This window comes from Rhododendron vialii, chromosome 10a (assembly GCF_030253575.1).
Source record: "Rhododendron vialii isolate Sample 1 chromosome 10a, ASM3025357v1".
NCBI classification, from domain to species: Eukaryota; Viridiplantae; Streptophyta; class Magnoliopsida; order Ericales; family Ericaceae; genus Rhododendron; species Rhododendron vialii.
Window position 1 is genome coordinate 503210 of NC_080566.1, and position 18027 is coordinate 521236.

General features: G+C 36.9%; 1 protein-coding gene across 1 annotated transcript; it reads right to left on the reverse strand.

Moving 5' to 3' along the window:
* Positions 1 to 9503: 9503 nt before the first annotated feature.
* Positions 9504 to 11317, reverse strand: LOC131304071 (transcription factor TCP20-like). Its single transcript, XM_058331171.1, has 2 exons — positions 9997 to 11317; positions 9504 to 9861 (listed from the first exon to the last, which is right to left on the reverse strand). Exon 1 carries the CDS (start codon positions 11084 to 11086, stop codon positions 10187 to 10189), a length of 900 nt encoding a protein of 299 aa, XP_058187154.1. The 5' UTR covers positions 11087 to 11317; the 3' UTR covers positions 9504 to 9861; positions 9997 to 10186.
* Between the last annotated feature and the right edge of the window lie 6710 nt (positions 11318 to 18027).

The following is an 18027-nucleotide window of genomic DNA, read 5'->3' on the forward strand; positions in this document are numbered from 1 at the left end:
TTGCAAGAATTATCTATAAGAAGTTACTATTATTGACACTACTCCATGAATTCAAATTATATATACTTTAACTTAGTAATTAGTCAAGCAACAAGATCACAAGCATACAAGTGTTATATATATATATATATTAGATTTCTAGGAGAATATCAATCTAAAATTTATTGACTATCACCGATACTATATTAGATTCCTTATACCAATATAAAATCAATTGGCAATAGAATGTATCTATTTGTACTAATTGCAATGGTAAATTACTAACATGACTTTTTTCTTTTGTTCTATATGCAAATGAGATCAAGTGAGCGTGAACGAACCGAGCTACTCGCAAGCAATTTCAGCTCAAGTTTAAGGCTCGTTTAGTAATCAAAGCGAGCTCGAACAATAGAAAGCTCGGTTGGTTTGCACACATATGCATGACAAGTTATAGCATGCATAATTATTATTATTATTAGTATAAAAAAGAAGATAGGGAAATCAATTTGGCCTACCCTTAATCGGGAAAGTTGTAGAAAATTAACTACGGAAACTGGTTTTTGATTAGCACCCAAAATGATTGAATCATACTCGATCTAAAAGTGTTTGCAAGTGGGTAAGGTCGATCTGTGATTGGCAGTTTTTGAGCCAAGACCAAGTCTTTAGACTTTACCTTATCCATATCCATATACGGTAGCATAATTGATTGGTATAAGAGTGATAAATAACCCATAAACGTGGCGACTTCCACTCTGCACAGTTGTCATGCATGCTCGTGCACTTTTTTGTTTTTGTTTTGGCTAAACTAAAACTTTGGGTGGGGGAGAACAGTACACTCCTTCAGGGGAGGGAAGTTTCAAACCGCCGTAGCTTGTTCAGCCAGTATCACCCCGTTAAAAGAGCCAAGTTCACTAGCACATCTTTTTGAAGTAACCTCTACTCATGAAAGAGTCATCCGTCACCCACAAGCCCACCAAATTAAATAAAAGCTAGATAGATCGGTGCCGTTCACGTACGAGCACTACTACACTCTGATCAACTCTTACACCATCAAAGATACTTGAGCAGACCAAACGCATATTACGATAAAGTCAACATTGCTTTTTTCAGATGTCGTAAATTCCTTTATTTATGCCTCTGCCAAACTAAATAGGAATAGATCTATGGCATATTCAAATTCACAACGGGTAGTTTGTCGGTAAATAACGAATCAACGATGAGGTGGAAGGTAATACATTGTTCAAGTATAAAATCAAACTACTTATTGAGGTGCAAAGTGGCTAGTCTTTCTTTCTAACTAAGGAGAAGGTGTATATAGGGAGGTGAAGACGACGTTAATTTACTAATTCCACAAAAGCTTGGCTTAATTTCAAGTCACGAGACTAGGAAGTTGAGTCGTTTTTAGGTCTTAGATCGAAATTTCTTAGGTATTATCAATTCTTATCGAACCAGTTTATATCAGACTTTGCTCCAATTTTAATTGGGCCCTAGCTTGTTAGTGGGTAATAAGATTGGACCCCTAGAGATCAATTGAGGTACGCTCAAGCCGGTTCGAAGAATTATTTGGCTATTGCATTATAGTTTTTTTTTTTTTTTTTGATCCGCATTGCATTATAGTTCATATACGTACAAATCAGCCTTTTTTTCCTGGAATCATCTATACATATTTGTATACAGCATGCTTCATGAGCTGTACAACACATACGTCCCACATGTGTAATATCCAAAATTATTAACAAAAAGGGTTTAGATTCTGAAGAATAAAGTAAGGTTTTAGTAGGATACTTGGAAGATGAAGTGTGAACGGAGATAGATATTCCTCCTCCTTAAAATTGGTGGGCTAACTAATGGAGAAAGACGTGGGGTCCAATTATAAATATTCGACCAATACAGGGACGGACTCCCCAAGTTGACAAAGGGGTGGTGTGGAATGTGATGCAATATTGTGATGGTGACTGTGGTGCTTTATATCTAATAATTATTTATTTATAATTAGATACTACTTTATTTTAAAGAAAAGTGTTAGAGAAGATTTGAGTATATCTTCAATGAAGGGCAAGTTTCCTGAATCGCACACTTGGCCTCACGCACCTATCAATCATGTACTATCAAAACAAGCTCCTGTCAAAGTTGCAAGGTGGAGTAATTGATAGATTCAATCTCCGCGAATGGGCTCTAACCCAATTGGCATCTCCCGATCTTTCTCATGTGGGATGTCAGGATTCGAGCCCTGTTGTGGGCATCTAGGATTCAGGGTTATAGATAATTTTTGAAACTTTTTATGGACTAACCTACTAACATCCCACTAACCCCCGCTGATCTAACTCATTAATTGAGGACTTATAATTCCCATTCCCATGAACTACATCAACTGTCAAATTCGATAGTAACTAAATATCTTCTTTTTTTGGGTAATCCCGTGCCAGCTCGCATGCATTTCAGACTAATTCATACAACCCTTCTTGATAATTTGTGGACTAAATTTAAAATATTTTATTTTATTTTTTGATTGGCGCGAGATCGAAATTTGTTGATGCCACATATGTTGAAAATTCATCGATTATTGCTCAGAAGATCGAAATTTGTTGATGCCACGTATGTTTAAAATTCATCGGTCATTGCTCAGACTTCTCTAACCAAAAAATCAAAAAATTAAAAATCAAAAATCAAAAAATAGGCTCTCAAACACCTACTAATACTAATGAGTTGCAAGTGTTTGCAGACGAGAAGTGGCTCTGCGAGAGCCTTCCCTTGCCCCTGCAAGTGTTACTTTCTGTTTTACTCTCACAGCAATAATAAAGTTCTGTTTGACTATTCTACAATTTTATAATATCATAACTTTTTGTTTTGCCTTCCAGCCAAATTTTCCCCCTTTATTGGAGAAGTAAACTTTTTGAGTCAACTTTGATACCTTTTTAAATTCGTGTTTCGCACCAATGGCCTTGTACCTTGTTGGTAACTCCCGGCTCTCTTTCGTGAGAGACCATGGTTTGAATCCTATTGTGAACGGTTTGTGAGTTCAGGACTATGAATAACTTCTGAATTCTACATAAACTAACCTACTAACTTTTTCTACTAACTCCCGCTGATGTATATAATATTGGCAAAAAAAATATTCGTGTTCGGTAAGAGCCCCATATTAGAGGTTTGCTCTGGCCCTGAAAATCTCAACGCCAGTTACCCTGCTATATTAAGAGTATTTTGGTTTGAGAAGGATGAAAATAATTTGAAAATAAAAATTGAAGAAGCTATTTTATTGGTTCAGAAATTGAGAAGAAAATAAGACCTTTGTTATAAAAATATGTTTCTGGCTAAGTGCGTTTTCATTAACTAAAATAAGTACTTATTTTTAATTAAATGTGATGTATTATGAGAGAATAATATGTCTCGTAATGCGAAAATAAGAACTTAAAAATAATAACCTTAGCGGAAACAAAACAAATGTGTGTTAGTTTTTTACATGATTAACCTTACCCAAACGACACAGTGAAAGGAAATGAACTTGTATCCATCATTTTCCCCTCCCCAACAAAATAAAAAGCTTTTTATAATTTTTACCAATACATAAAGAGCTAGTCCGGACATATGAGTTGTAAAACAAATCATCGTTTTTGCTTCTTACAAGCCCAAACAAAACCAAACCAACCTCTCTCTCTCTCTCGTAATAACATATATAGAACATATGTTTTAGTTTTCTTCAATATTCGAAGAATGGAGAACTTATGATCAACTTCTGTACACTTTTTAAACCAAATGGTACTAAAGTTTGGATTTCATTTTACGAAATTGATTTCTACACTTTCCTAATTGATGCACACACTCTTTTTTCTGTCTTTTAGTAGATGAATTTACAAAACAATCCTTGAAATTTGTAAAAAATGTATACATGCAGAGACTATTACGTAAATACACCCGCTAAAAGACAAAAATAGAGAATGCATCAATTAAGAGAATGCAAAAATTAATTTCCTTCATTTTAATGGGTGCATGTTTCGGATTTTCCAACCCTAGCTTGACTTTAACGTTCCAAACAAATTACTTCTATATGAAAAGGAATATGACGTATATATAACTGACATGTTGGAGCAAGGATTGTATCTTTGAATGTAGATAATGTTGTAAACCTGAAAACTAATTACTAAATTAGATTTGTAAAGAGTGGTTAGGATGTGCTTAAAGCTAGTCATTCAATCTTTTGTATAAGGTAAGGGAGGGAGATTAACAAGTACAAAATAATTCAAAAAACCCACATAATATTTGAGTTTGAATATTTAGAACAGTCATGCTGGATGAAAAATATCCTATCACCTCGACAACTCCACATACGTTAATTAAAGTTGACATTTCTGTTAGAGTAAAATACTACAGTAATTAACAAGTTAATCAAACAATGATGGATGGAGCAAAAGCCATCAAGTGACACCGTATCATATAGGTGGCCCATTGAAAGGCGCACTATTTTAATTTCCAATATTATGGCACAATTTTAAATAATACTACTCCAGTAAGATTTAGTAACTTCTTTGCAACAATTTGACGTAAGACTGTTTGTTTGCTGTATTTCTTGAATCGTGTTATACGCGCTAATTTTGTTTATCAAAATAATATGTTTATCATTACATAAGCCGTTAAATATCTTGTGAATAACTTTTTCTATGACACGATATTCTATCTGTTCGCATAATCAACATTCGTACAAGAAAAAAGAGAAAATCCGAAGGGGTTGGCTTGGACTTAGGAGTTTGCTCTCTTGTAACGTCTCAATTTCGAAACCTCATAGGTGCTATCAATTCTTTTGAAGTCAGTCTATACGGAACAATTGTTTCGATTTTAATTGGACTCCCTGCAAGTGGGCAGTGAAATAGGCCCTCCATAATTAATCGAGGTGTGCAATATCTATCACTGTATGTTTTAACCAAAATGGTCTTGGATTCAGGTCTCAAGGTGTTTAGCTTGTGAGAAAATATGGACGTGTTTGAATTTACTTGACTGACCATTTTTATTTTTTTGTGGAACATGTTAAAAATTCATTAATGAGGAAATATGATGATTACAACCTACCAAGTTCAACTAATACAACTGATACAAAGACCTATTACACAGGGATATAGATTACGCATCTAAATCAAATGAATGAGTCAAGTCCAGCGATAAATTGATTAGACCGGTTTGGTGTCAGAGCCGCGCATGCTACTTGCTGATGTCCAACTGTCACCATAGTTCCACGAGCGACGATGCTTCCCACAGAACCCGACCGATGCTAACTCAGTGGGAACGATGCCAATGAATGCACATATTATTGTGTGTTTTTTAACTGCAGTTTTGTTTTGCCCATGGCCGTTTGGATCCACAAGAGCAATATAGGGCTCTGGTCACTCAAACTAGATCCAGGCACAAACGGGCCTAATTCCAGCCCATTCCAAGACAACAAATTAACAAATCTATCTTGTCTTGTTTAATGGGTTATGTTCGACTTTCAGAATTTCTTATACCACCTACTTTATATATATATAGCATAAAATAAAATATGGGCAAATTTTCATAGTCGTCCCTCTAGTTTTACGGTTGTCTCAATTTTGTCTCTCTAGTTTCAATTGTCTCAATTTCATCCCTGTAGTTTGTTTTATGTTCCAAATTGGTAAAATCGTTAACGCCGTTAATGAAACTAACGGAAAAAATATGATTAAAAAATTAAGTGCTCCAATTTTCAATCCGGTTGAACCGGTACGAAGATCTTATTTTTCTGATCATTTTATGTTAAATAGTCATAATGGATTTTTGGCTCTAAGACCTTTCAATTAGCACCCTAAGAGAGCCCTGAAACTAAATAAGGAGTCTTCAGGTGCTTGTTTAAAGGCCTTAGAGCCAAAAATTCATTACAACCATCTAAGATAAAATGATCAAAAAAATAAGTTCTTCGCACCGGTTCAACCGGATTGAAAATTGGAGTATTTAATTTTTTAATCATATTTTTTTCGTTAGTTTTGTTAACGGTGTTAACGATTTTACCAATTTAGAACGTAAAACAAACTACAGGGACGAAATTGAGACAAATGAAACTAGGTGGATGAAATTGAGACAACCGTAAAATTAGAGGGCTGACTATGAAAATTTGCCCATCAAGTATTATACTGCAATCTTTTAGTTTAATTTTCAAATCATCTGATTTGTAGTATGCAAATTTTGTTTTTGTACTTCTTTTTTCATTTATTTTACATTACCTTATCTTCTAAACCATAGGAAGACATCTTGCATTCTATTTTCTCCAGTACTAATAAGGTGCACAATTCAGTAATCGGTGATACAAAAAGCTCGGAAAATGATTAAAAAAAAACTCCATCAATTACTTCAACTCCATTATAGTATTAGTTAATTACTCCTATAACATAGTCAGAGGCCGCAGAGGGGAGTGGATGAGCCGTCCCATGGCACCTCTAAACTTTAGTGCAATGTTTGTTTTCCTCATTTAGCATTTCGAATTACAATTTACTGTAGTATTTTGGTCCTTTACGACTTTTACTTAACCCCTAAAAAAATGGGATGTGTTTTGCTTTAGTTTCTCCAAATTCTAAACTACTTTTGCATTTGGATTATTCCCTCTGTATAAAATTCATGCGCTCGGTGATAATAGTACACACGATGCTCTTTTATTTTGTTTTGACATAGAGCAGCATCTCTCTCTCTCTCTCTCTCTCTTGGAGGGAGTACACCATCACCATGCACGTTACCAGCAAACCGAAACAAGATAGAATTGACCCTTCAACCAGTTCCCTCCTTGCTACTCTGTATTTATTAATGATGCATGATGAATCACACTGATCGGTCCCAAGGGGCCACAACCATTCAATGAGACTCACCCAATTCATGTCACCATTCGATAATGACAAAACTCGTACTCCGCATATCCTGTTGCATCTGTTATTCAAATCTTGAGATTGGTCATTTCATGCCCCTCTGTTGAAACCATTTTCTGCTCTCCTTTCATATTCCTTTCTTTCCATTTTCTGGTTCTCCTTTTGGAAGATACCAAAAACTAGGCGAGTAATTATTCAATAGTCTCGGAGCACCGTTCAGAACAACTTATGTATGTGGAGTTCATACATGAGAATACGTGGTTGTGGAGTGGTCCAGATCATCACGTGATGTTACTTCCGAACTACTGAAATTTTTTCACAAACTAGGCTATTAGTTCTCTGTTGTTGCCTTCCTCTGTACTGTTGTGTTTTCTTTCTTTCTTTCCATTTTCTGGCCTTTCTTTTGGAAAGATACCAACAACAAAGCTTATATTCTTTTGGTCTAAGTGTGTATGAGAAATCAATAAGTGTGTTTGTCTTTCGTTACGTAGGATGTTCGAATTTTCCAGAGGCCAAATATTCCAAATCTTGAGGGTCACTAGAGGGTTTGTCCAGTTGTTAATTTTAGGACTACGTAATTAGTCGAGGTATGCACAAGCGGACTCGGACATCTGGTTATCAAAAGCAAAAACAAGGCTATATTCCTCTGCTTGACCAGACGTGATCTCATCTCCATTTCCGTGACGCTTCAGTCAATAAAAGAACAAAATACAAAATAAAAAAGAAGCAGAAACTAAGTAGTAGTGGTTGTTTTATCTGCTTCTTTTTAATCGGCAAGAGTAATTTCGCTCATCACGAATTAAGTAGTGGTTGTGGCATTGAATTCCTACTCTTTTGGTACTATCTGTTGTATTATTGTATAAAAACAGAATTTGTGAAGGTGACTTAGGACGAACAACCGACCATTTACCAACTTGGACGACGAACTAAAATTAAGGACGAATGTGAAGAGACAACGGTCCTGAGTTCACGTGGCTGCCTCAGCCAGGTTAAAACCCTCCCCTTCTGCTGATCTTGAGTTCGAGTCGACTTAAGACCAGATGGTCGGATTGTGGGAGTCTCATGTCCACTTGCATTTTGGTGTAGTCACGGTGACGGGTCCCACGGCATCGTAGGAAAAAATATTTTCTCCCTGACTAAGTCAACTATAGCTCAAATCCGGACATTTCAGGGCGGATGGTTTCCGTATGATCACGCTCAAGGGGAGCCTGCCTTAGCCAAAAAGAAAAAAGACTACGCCACATTAGAGAGTCAAATAACGTGAGGAAGAATTCAAACCATATGATTATGTCTGATTGTGAAAGGAAAATGACTTGTTTCACAAGACCACTTTTTCCCCTAAAGGAAAAGAACGAACTAAAGTATTGCTACTATAGGACTGTTGAAATTGGACCCTAGTAAAAACACTACAAATGACTAGCAACGAAGGTGGTCAGTTGATCCTTCAGGGTTTTGAGAGAGAGAAATTCCTTCACAGAACATTTTTCCACGGTAGGAGAGCTAAAAGCAGCATAAATCAGTTCCAAGTTAGTAAAACCACAAAACTAGTAGGAGTATGATTTAATTAGTGTCCAGTCAAGATTTATCAATGCCCTCAGTTGTCAAACCGGTTCTAATGGCTTAAAACATTTTGCAACCCATGACTGAACCATTCCTAAAGAAACACCGATCAAGCCCCTCAGTTAGGCTCTTCTTCTTCTTCTTCTTCTTCTTCTTTTAAGGATTTTTTGACCACCTTTATCTTCAACCAACAAGCCATTCCAGAAGAGAGGAAGCAGGAGCTGAAGGAGGCTGCTGAGAAACAGAAAGAAGAGAGTATACCTCTCTAAATAGAGGAACAGCTGAGTAGAGGAATCAATAAAGACTGGTGGGGTGGCCTAAATGTTGGTTATGAATGAAAGCAATGGGTATAGTACTATAAAGTCATTACCACATAAGCTCCAGCAAAATATGATCTCATAGGATTCTGTCCATGGAGAACAATTTCTATTTCTTCTCGTACCACATCTGCTATATGAGTTAGCAATTGAAATAACCTACTCTCTGCAGGCATTTTTATCTGTTTCACAAAGAGGATAAGCACAAAGGTGTTGGCTTTCTTTGAACTCAACTCCGCAAACCTTAAGCCTAAAGACACAGGGTCGCCCTCATGGAAATTTCTTTCAACAAGTAAGCTCTACGCAAAGATTTGAGATTTCGCTGAAGCAATTGCAGAAACATTGAACCGTTAACTCACAAAAATAGAAAGCAATATGTTGTTTCGAAACAAAGAGGAAAGAAATTCAACGTCTCTCGACGGTAAAGAGAATTCTAAGACGATATTACCGCCATTATAGGATATCAAAACGACATGCTACTATTGTTGAGGGAACTACACAAGTATGAAAAAAGCTTCAAGATCCTTGAGATTAACTTCCAGTCTTACTACAAAGCAAGGGCTACACAGTCTCAAAAGGCTAGGGTATTTAAGATTTAAGATTCAAACTCAAGAAAGAAACAAATTAATGACTGAAATTTGTTACAGTAATATATTTGAGAAGTACTTGCATGCAAAGCAAGTTTCAAGATCCTTGAGATTAACTCCCAGTCTTAAAATTATACTACTTCAAAGCAAGGGCTACAGTCTCAAAAGGCTAGGGTTTTAAGATTCAAACTCAAGAAAGAAACAAATGGCTGAAATATGTTACCAGTAGTATATTTGAGTAGTACTTACATAAAAGGATGCACTCAAATTGCAGTAAGAGGAGTATAGGACTATAGTACTCTATGTTCATTTTCAGTTTTCCACAAACAAGCTGCTCAGCACACCATCTGAACCTATAAGGAACAAGATGATAAAAAAACACCTTACTCTATCCTCCCCGGTAGAACATTTCATCACGGGTAAGGAACTGATATAGTCACTCCAAGGAGGGTCTGGTTGCCCCTTCCTAGCCTTTTTTTACTTAGCAAAGAAAAAACACACCTTCAAAAAACAAACAAGAAGTTTAAGCCCAAATCCAAGCTATTTGGCCCTGCACAGATCCACCTGCACATTCCAGACCACAAGCAACACTCTAATGGTATCAATATTACCAGAAAATCTCTATTCTATAGACCAAATTAGTAGTATGCATAATGTATGTGTGAATATCCTAAACAAGAACAGAAGACCAAGAAGCACCTGTAGTTGGAGACATGGATGAAGCTATGAATACAAATAAAGATGGGGCAATGCAAAGCCAGTCCCTTTGAAATCCCCAGCTATCAAACCATACACACCAAATACAAGTCCCCATCTGATCTCAAAAGCTGCTAAGTAGTTTCTTCTCATGTTTTCCTCCCAAACTGAATAAACTATCATGACCCCAAATTTACTGTCCTGACCCTTGAGAATCATCCTTAGAAGATGGTTCCTGATGATGCTGATTTTGCTGTTGACGTTGCATTCTAGCCTGCCCCATCTGCTGGTAAATCTGGCTTAAAGCATGGGGGTTCAAAACCCCAATATGCCCCTCTTGTGATAGCCCAAGCTCCAACCCAGGCACCTGCTGCTGCCCACTTCCACTACCACCCAAAATCGATGTGAAACTCATAGAACCCATATTACTAACTGGCAATTCAAACCCAGAAACCCCAATTTTCTGCAGATAATTCAGTCCCTCACTTCCTAAAGTCCCCGTTGATGGACCAGACGATGGCTGAAACCCAAAACCACTAACAGCAGCTGGGGGCCATACCCCTGCTGTGGCCAAATGAGGTCCAACTATCGACCAATTGGGTCTGCTATTACCCTGCCCACCTAATTCCTCGATTCTTTGATGCAAGCCAGCCGAAATTGAGGTCCCGTGGTGGGAAACAGAGCCGCCGGCCGCCGCTAAAGCCGAGGCCGGGATTGTCCCGGATCCGGTGGCGGCGACAATCGACGGCTCGGCCTGCTGTAGAAGCCACTGGATGGTCTCTCCGTCGGATTTGTGACCCAATTCTCTGGTCAACTGGAAGATTCTGGCGGCGCAGAGGGCGGGCATCCTTATTCTTCTTCCCCTGCCTTCCACTTTTGTATGCCTGTCTTTGTTTGAGGTTCTTTTGGGGGCCAGCTGCTTCTTGGTGGAGTCGGATTCTTGTTTTTCGGAAATTACGATTTGGAGATCCTTGATTTCTGCTGATGGGGAGTTGCTGTTGTTGGTCTCAGCCATGTTGGAGGTGGTGTTTGGATTCAGGTGGCTCAAGAATTCAGGCATAAACATCCCCTGTTTTGAGACCTTGGGATCCATGAAGCAGGGCTGTGCGCGGCCACAAACGTATATAAAACTGTACCAAGTGGAACCTGTAATCTGTCTCGTTGATTGATTGAAAAAGGAACAACCTTGTTACTAGTAGTAGTATTAAAACTTGTGCTTCTCATCAATTTCGTTAAAAACACTTCTCAAAGCTTTATTTGGTGGAAGGTTTGGGAAACTTTTTTCTTCTTGTGAGTGACAACTGTTAGTAAAGAACTCGTTTTTACTTTAGAAAGCAAATTTGTGTCGGATAGTTGTGAAGATTTCAATGGTGAGTTTTTTTTTTCTTTTTTTCTTTTTTTAGTGCGGCATGGGAGTTAAAACAGAACTAGGACCATGCTGATGTGCCCATGAAACGGACACCGTTCCGAGCCCAAAAACGTCATCTAAACACTCACTTTTTAAAATTTGAGGCTTGGAAAAACTCGATACAAGTTGATCGGATGTTGATAACCTATTTAGTGAGCAAAACACATTGTACTGAGCTATTATTGGAGTGAGAAGAAGGTAATATTGAGATTCAAATTAAAAAATTTAAGTTTGGAGTTCACTTGCCTGCCTTGATTGAGAGCCTGTTTGTCATCATTAATTAGTGAATTGTATAATCTATTTATGTGTTTGTATCTAGAATAGATTACATACAAATAGACAAGAAAATCACAATCCGTTTGGTTGCATATTTCTTGTTTGTTGACTGATTTTTCACAATAGCGCATCTACATGTTCCAATACAAATTACGTGAATAGACAACAAACAATGATATCTTAACAGGCCTAATTGTCTCGTATATTTCTATCTGTAGGGTGTGTTTACGAAAAACTAGGAGCATATTTTTAAATTTTAGCTTCTATAAAGCAATGGAAATGATACTCACACAACTGTTTGTGTGTGTTGTGTAACCAATTTTGACCGTTCAGATATGTTTGGACGCTCTAGATTTTAAAAAAACTCTTCAAAGGAAAAGTTTAACTCTTCCAAGGAAAAGTTTGAACGAATCTTAACCATTTATTACAACAATGAACGGATGGAGATTGATTGTGTTTGATGTTTTGCACAACCGTTGTGCATGTAGCATCTTTGATAAAGCATTTGTGAGAATGTGTAAAAAAATCTTATCAACTTATTTTGGGAATCTAGGAATTACGAGTAGCTAAAAAAGGTTCTGAAATCTGATTCTACGGAAGCTAATTTTCAAATCTTCTTTTAGATTCTTATTAAATGTTCTAAAAACTGATTTTCCACTTTTGGCAATAAGCAAGTTAAGCACAAATTAACGGCAACTGTAAGCATGCTTTATCTTCTCTACTGACATTCAAAATTTATAATCTACAGCAAAACCTAAAACTATAATTTAAGATAATGTCTTAAAAATACTCCTACTCCTAGGAAAGTTTAAGCAACTGTATATCCGTGATGGATGGACCTATATATGCATGCATGATTAGAAATTAAAGCTGCGATTTCAGATTTTCAATATACTCCTCCTATGTTCTTCCTGTTTGGAGGGATCCGGGGGCTCTGCTACCCAGAGGGGCAGCAGCAGCCCCAACCCACACCCTCAAAACGACATTGTTTTGAGGGTAAATTGCTGGAGCAGTGACAGAACGGCAACGTTTCGGTGGCAAAAAAATTTATTACCTTCTGTTTGTAATTTTATGAGGTAGAAACGTGATTATGAGAGATTTAAAGACAAAATTTGATTATGTCTCTTTAGAATAATATGATCAAAATAATAAGATCTTTACACCCGTTCAAACAGATTAAAAATTGGAATACTTTATTTTTTTAACCATATTTTTTAATATATAAACGGTCTAAAAAAATTAAGTGCTCAAATTTTCATTCCGTTTAAATCGGTGTAAAGATCTTGTTATATGATCAGAATAACAAGATCTTTACACCGATTTAAACGGAATGAAAATTTGAGCACTTAATTTTTTTAGACGGTTTATATATTAAAAAATATTGTTAAAAAATTAAGTACTCCAATTTTTAATCCGTTTGAACCGGTGTGAAGATCTTACTATTTTGATCATATTTTTCTAAAGAGACATAATCAAATTTTGTCTTTAAAGCTCTCATAATCACGTTTCTGCTTCATAGAATTGCAAACAGAAGGTAAGGAATTTTTTTCCCACCAAAACGTTGCCAAACGTTGCTGTTGTGTTCCTCTCCGGCAGTTTACCCTCAAAACGACGTCGTTTTGAGAGTGTGGATTGGGGCTGCTGCCCCCTCTGGGTAGCATAGCCCCCGGATCCTGTTTGGAGATACTGTATTTAGTGGGTCCTTAATTGGGGCCTGAATGCCAGTTTCTGATACCCCTGTTCGTGCCTAGGTTTTAAACATCACTCAATACGTACAGATATATATATATATATATATATATATATATATATATATATATATATAACCAAAGATACCCTTATATCTATCGTGATATATCACTGTGATAGATAATTGCATGTCTGTCGGCCGGCTCTCGTTACTTATTGGTCCGTCTCTCCGATACATAGTCGTTTTAGTTGATGCTCAATCATTACGGGTAATTCAGACATTTCGAAGTTTATTTTGTACAAAATGATGAAACTACTCCCAATTCCTTTCGTCTGGGTTCATGGGTGTCCTATGAGGCCTACGATTTGCATTGTCTCCTTCAAAAAATAAAACTTATCTCACTCAGTACGTATCCTACGATATATTTGCGTATCCCGATTCAGATTGTATCCTATGCACAAATCAAATAAGGCTCTTCTTCTCTTCCGTTGACCTGGGAACTAGAAAGCCTCAATGTGATAGACCTTATTCGGGAGAGTTGGAATTTTTCATCCTTATAACCTATTGTTCATATATAAAATAAAACCACTCTTGTCCTCCCTCAAAAAAACTAAGTCGTGCCTACCCGTTGTGGTGGTGTCCGACTTCTGGTGCAGGCTCCTTGGGCACGCCTGTCGTTGTGCTGCGATCTGCGGCGAGGCTCTTAGGCATGTGTCAATTGAGCTGGCTCCCACATCGAGAGTTTGGATTTGTGTGTGTGTTTAAAGGGTTCACTCTACCTCTCCCTAGTCAGCAATTGCCTAGGTGAGTTGGTAGGTAAAGTTACCCTCTTACCTTCCTTCAAAATATATAAAATAAAACACTTTTTACATATAGACGACAAATTTTTATATTGTAATTAGGCATAACTATTATTTTATTATAAATTAGTTTTGTTAATGTATCGTAAGATACGTGTTCCGATATAATTCAAAAAATGAAGAAAAAAAATACAGGAGAGAGAGAGAGAGAGAGAGAGAGAGAGGGTTTCGAAGAAAACAAGCACAAACGTGAAATTGTGGTCGACAGAAAAAACATAGTAGTAAAGTAGTAAAAAAATGAAAGAAAAGCTGCATGTGTAAGTTTGTGAGTGGACAATGAACGAATAAACGGCTGGAGAAAATGACAGGAATTAAAGGAAGGAAGGAAGTTCCATCCTTGAATCACTCCGATGACAAAGATGCCCCCCCCGCCCCATTATTTCTTTACTACTCCACTAGATTGGTTGCCCATTTTCAATTGCGCGTTGAAATACTGGTACGAGTATAAACTAATAATGTTACGCACACGCATATGCATGTAGAGATAAGATGCCACGACTTTTTAATTATTTTTCGGGAAGAGGATAATGTAATTGAATAGTGGTCCCGATTAATAAAACATAACGACGTAGTGTAATATAATTATAGATTTGGAGAAAATAAATGCTTTCAACGTCGGTATATATAATTTATTCTCTCTTTATTTTTCCGTGTTAAATTTTCTCTCTCCTAGTTGTAAAATGGGGAGACAACTAGTATATATAATGCCAAGTTGCTTTGTTTTGAATTTTTAATTAGCAATAAAAAAGCAACGACAGGACTGGACTGATTTCCCCAATTTTGTTCATTTATAACTAGTACTCGATCGTGACGAGGTTTACGAAACAGTTTTGTAAGGAAGAATTGAAGGAATTTGGCTTCCATTGCATGCAAAATCCATGCAGCTAGCTAGCTCTGGTCACTATTGTTGGAGAAAATATATGCAATAGGAATTTTCTGATAGAATAATAATTCTAAATACTATTCAACGACCAAATTCAGCAATATAAATAAAAGAGAAAAGAATAGAATAGCCTGTGGAGTGGTCAAGGCACATGATAACGCTCTCTTAAGGAATGATATACTCCCTCTTGCACAGGGTTGAATGATACTCCTTCCCTAAGATACATCAACCTTCAAGTTCTGCTTTCCTTTTACCCCCTCTCTCTCTCTCTCTCTCTCTCTCTTAAGGGGTGAGAGTTACAAAACGCCGGGGAATCCGTCGAGTGGGAACATGATATTAAGTAAGGAGCTTATTACTTCAAAATTCGCAAGTTTGACTCCCATTGCAAGCGTAAAACTTCTTGATATATATATATATATGTATGTATATATCGATTACAAGACTCTGAAGGTTTGCTTAATCATCAATTTAAAAACCCAAAAACTAGTCGAGTTGGGTGTAATCCTGACTTTAATATATGGTTTGAGAGTGAAGACTCCTTCCTGGCTTCTTTCTCATTTTTTTTAGGCGAAGAGAGAATTGGCCAATGTGAATGTGTTGGTAATGATGAGAATTGTGGGAGTGGCTATGTATGTGTATGTTGATGATTGCATAGCTTATGAGTTGTGCGTCCCATCTTGGAGACAACAGCAGGGCCCTCTTTGAAAAAAGCTAATCCTATCTGTTGAATTATCATTCCAATCTCGCATGATTTCAAAGCTTGAAGAAGAAAAAAAGTCACTAATTGCTTTTTACAAATCATATGTATAATTCCACGTCTATTTAATTTCCATATATAATAAGAGATAAAGCTGATCTATATTTGTCTTAAAATCATTTTAGCTTCCACCCTCCCATCTTTTTCGAAAGTAGTCCTATGCCAACTTCAATGGCAAGCCGCAAGTATACGTACGTAGTGGAATCAAGCTACAGCTAAATCACATATCTCATGGGTCAACAATGCCTATGACTCAAGGGTTTGTAAGCATAGAAAGGGTTGCAAGAGAAATTGTAGAAATTAATCCGAAGTGCGCGTGCAAAAGCTAATCAAAGACATCCTACATTAATATCTGTAAAATGACTTTAAAATGGACCATTGATATGACTTTAAAAATGCATATGTAACAACTCCTACTAGTCCTATCCGAAGGAGTCCTTGTTATGTTTATGGACCTCTACCATTATCATCGTCCTGTCACATCTCTCCTCTACCAATCCCTTTCCTTTGCTTGTTATCGGTTCCCATTTGATAATGAAAATAAGATTTTTTTTTTTGAAAAGATTCGTAACAGGAAAATGACAATAAAATAAAATAAAAACACAAACTCATTTCTTCTATTTGCTAATCATTTCCTTTTCTCTATAATTACCAACTCTGTTTGAAACATGGGAAAATAATAAGAAGGAAAAGTAATTAAGAGAGAAATTAGAAGGAAAAGAAATGAGATATCGGAGAAACTCTTCACAATACTGTGATATTCATCAAAAAAATTGTTGCCGATTGACCCAAAGAACAAGAAGAAGAAATATATTCATCTGATTCTGTCTGTTTCCTCTTGTTCAGTGAATTCCGTCCGGATAGGATCGGTTTTTTGAATTATTCTTTTTTGAACTGGTTTCTTGAATTACTGTATCATATTGAACCCCGAACATCTGAGTGGCCATAATATGTGCTATGTGCTTTCATATATCTCTGTGTCAAAGAATCTACTTTTGGAAGTGCCTGAAGCAATTCCATTCGATTAATGCATAATTCAAACAATGCCCAACACTAACGATAAAATAAATAAAGAACCCACCACCGGTTAATTTTTTACTATAAAGACTGATATTGACTTCCAACCTTAGTCAAATAATCCTTCGAAATGGCTATTGCTTTCTCACTCAATCCTCGCTTTGCCTTTGCGTTCTCAATCCTCGCACTCACGAATTCTAGTTATTTGGTGGAGTTTTGAATGACGCTTTCACGCTTCCGCTCGCAATCTTGTACCCGCACGCACATTATGTGATTTAACTTCTACCAAATGAATTGGGTAACCTAAACCAACGAGGGACGAAAACTTGGACTTGGTTTTAGATTGGGTCAGGTTCAGTCTCCATAACTCCTCATTGTGGCTAACCATATTCCTAAAACCACCAACATATAGAAGGATATTAGCTCTGGCCCCGACATAGGTGCGGTGAGGTCCCCCTAACAGATAGTGATGTGATATGATGGAGCAATACTTCCTGATGAAGGTAGCGACATACCATACCTGCGCTTTCATTCAAGCAACTAAAAAAAAAAAAGCACAAGGCAAAGCTAAATTCGTGTGGGACCTACCAATCAATGATAGCAAACTAACTCCTACAAAAAAAAGCACAAGGCAAAGCTAAATTATTGTGGGACCTAACAGTCAATGATAGCAAACTAACTCCCCCCAAGGATTCTGTAATGCAGGACTATATGCATTGTCCCATTTAAGCTGTACAGAAGTATATGCAAATGGTTAGATTTTGTTAAAATACTCTTCCAAAAAAGAAACTACTCTTTTCGCAAAGAGTCATTTTAAAATCGGATCATTGATCGCTGAGATGCACTACACCACTACAAGGTCCCCGGAGCAGTTCGTGAGTCCCACGACTCCCACTAGAAGAACCCCTTCGCAGAAATTTGGAAATTAAATCAGCTTAAGTTTCTTTACCTCGTCTAAAGGAGCGTATGAAATCAAATTGGGGAGTTTGATCATGTTTTATGATTAAAGCTTTACCCTAACCACCCACACACAAGCTTTACAAAACATTTCTAGCCAAATGCTTGGGATTGCAACTAAAAACTCATGGGTTTCGACACTAAGCGCATTAGTGCATAACAGATAAAAGATACAATAACAGAGAG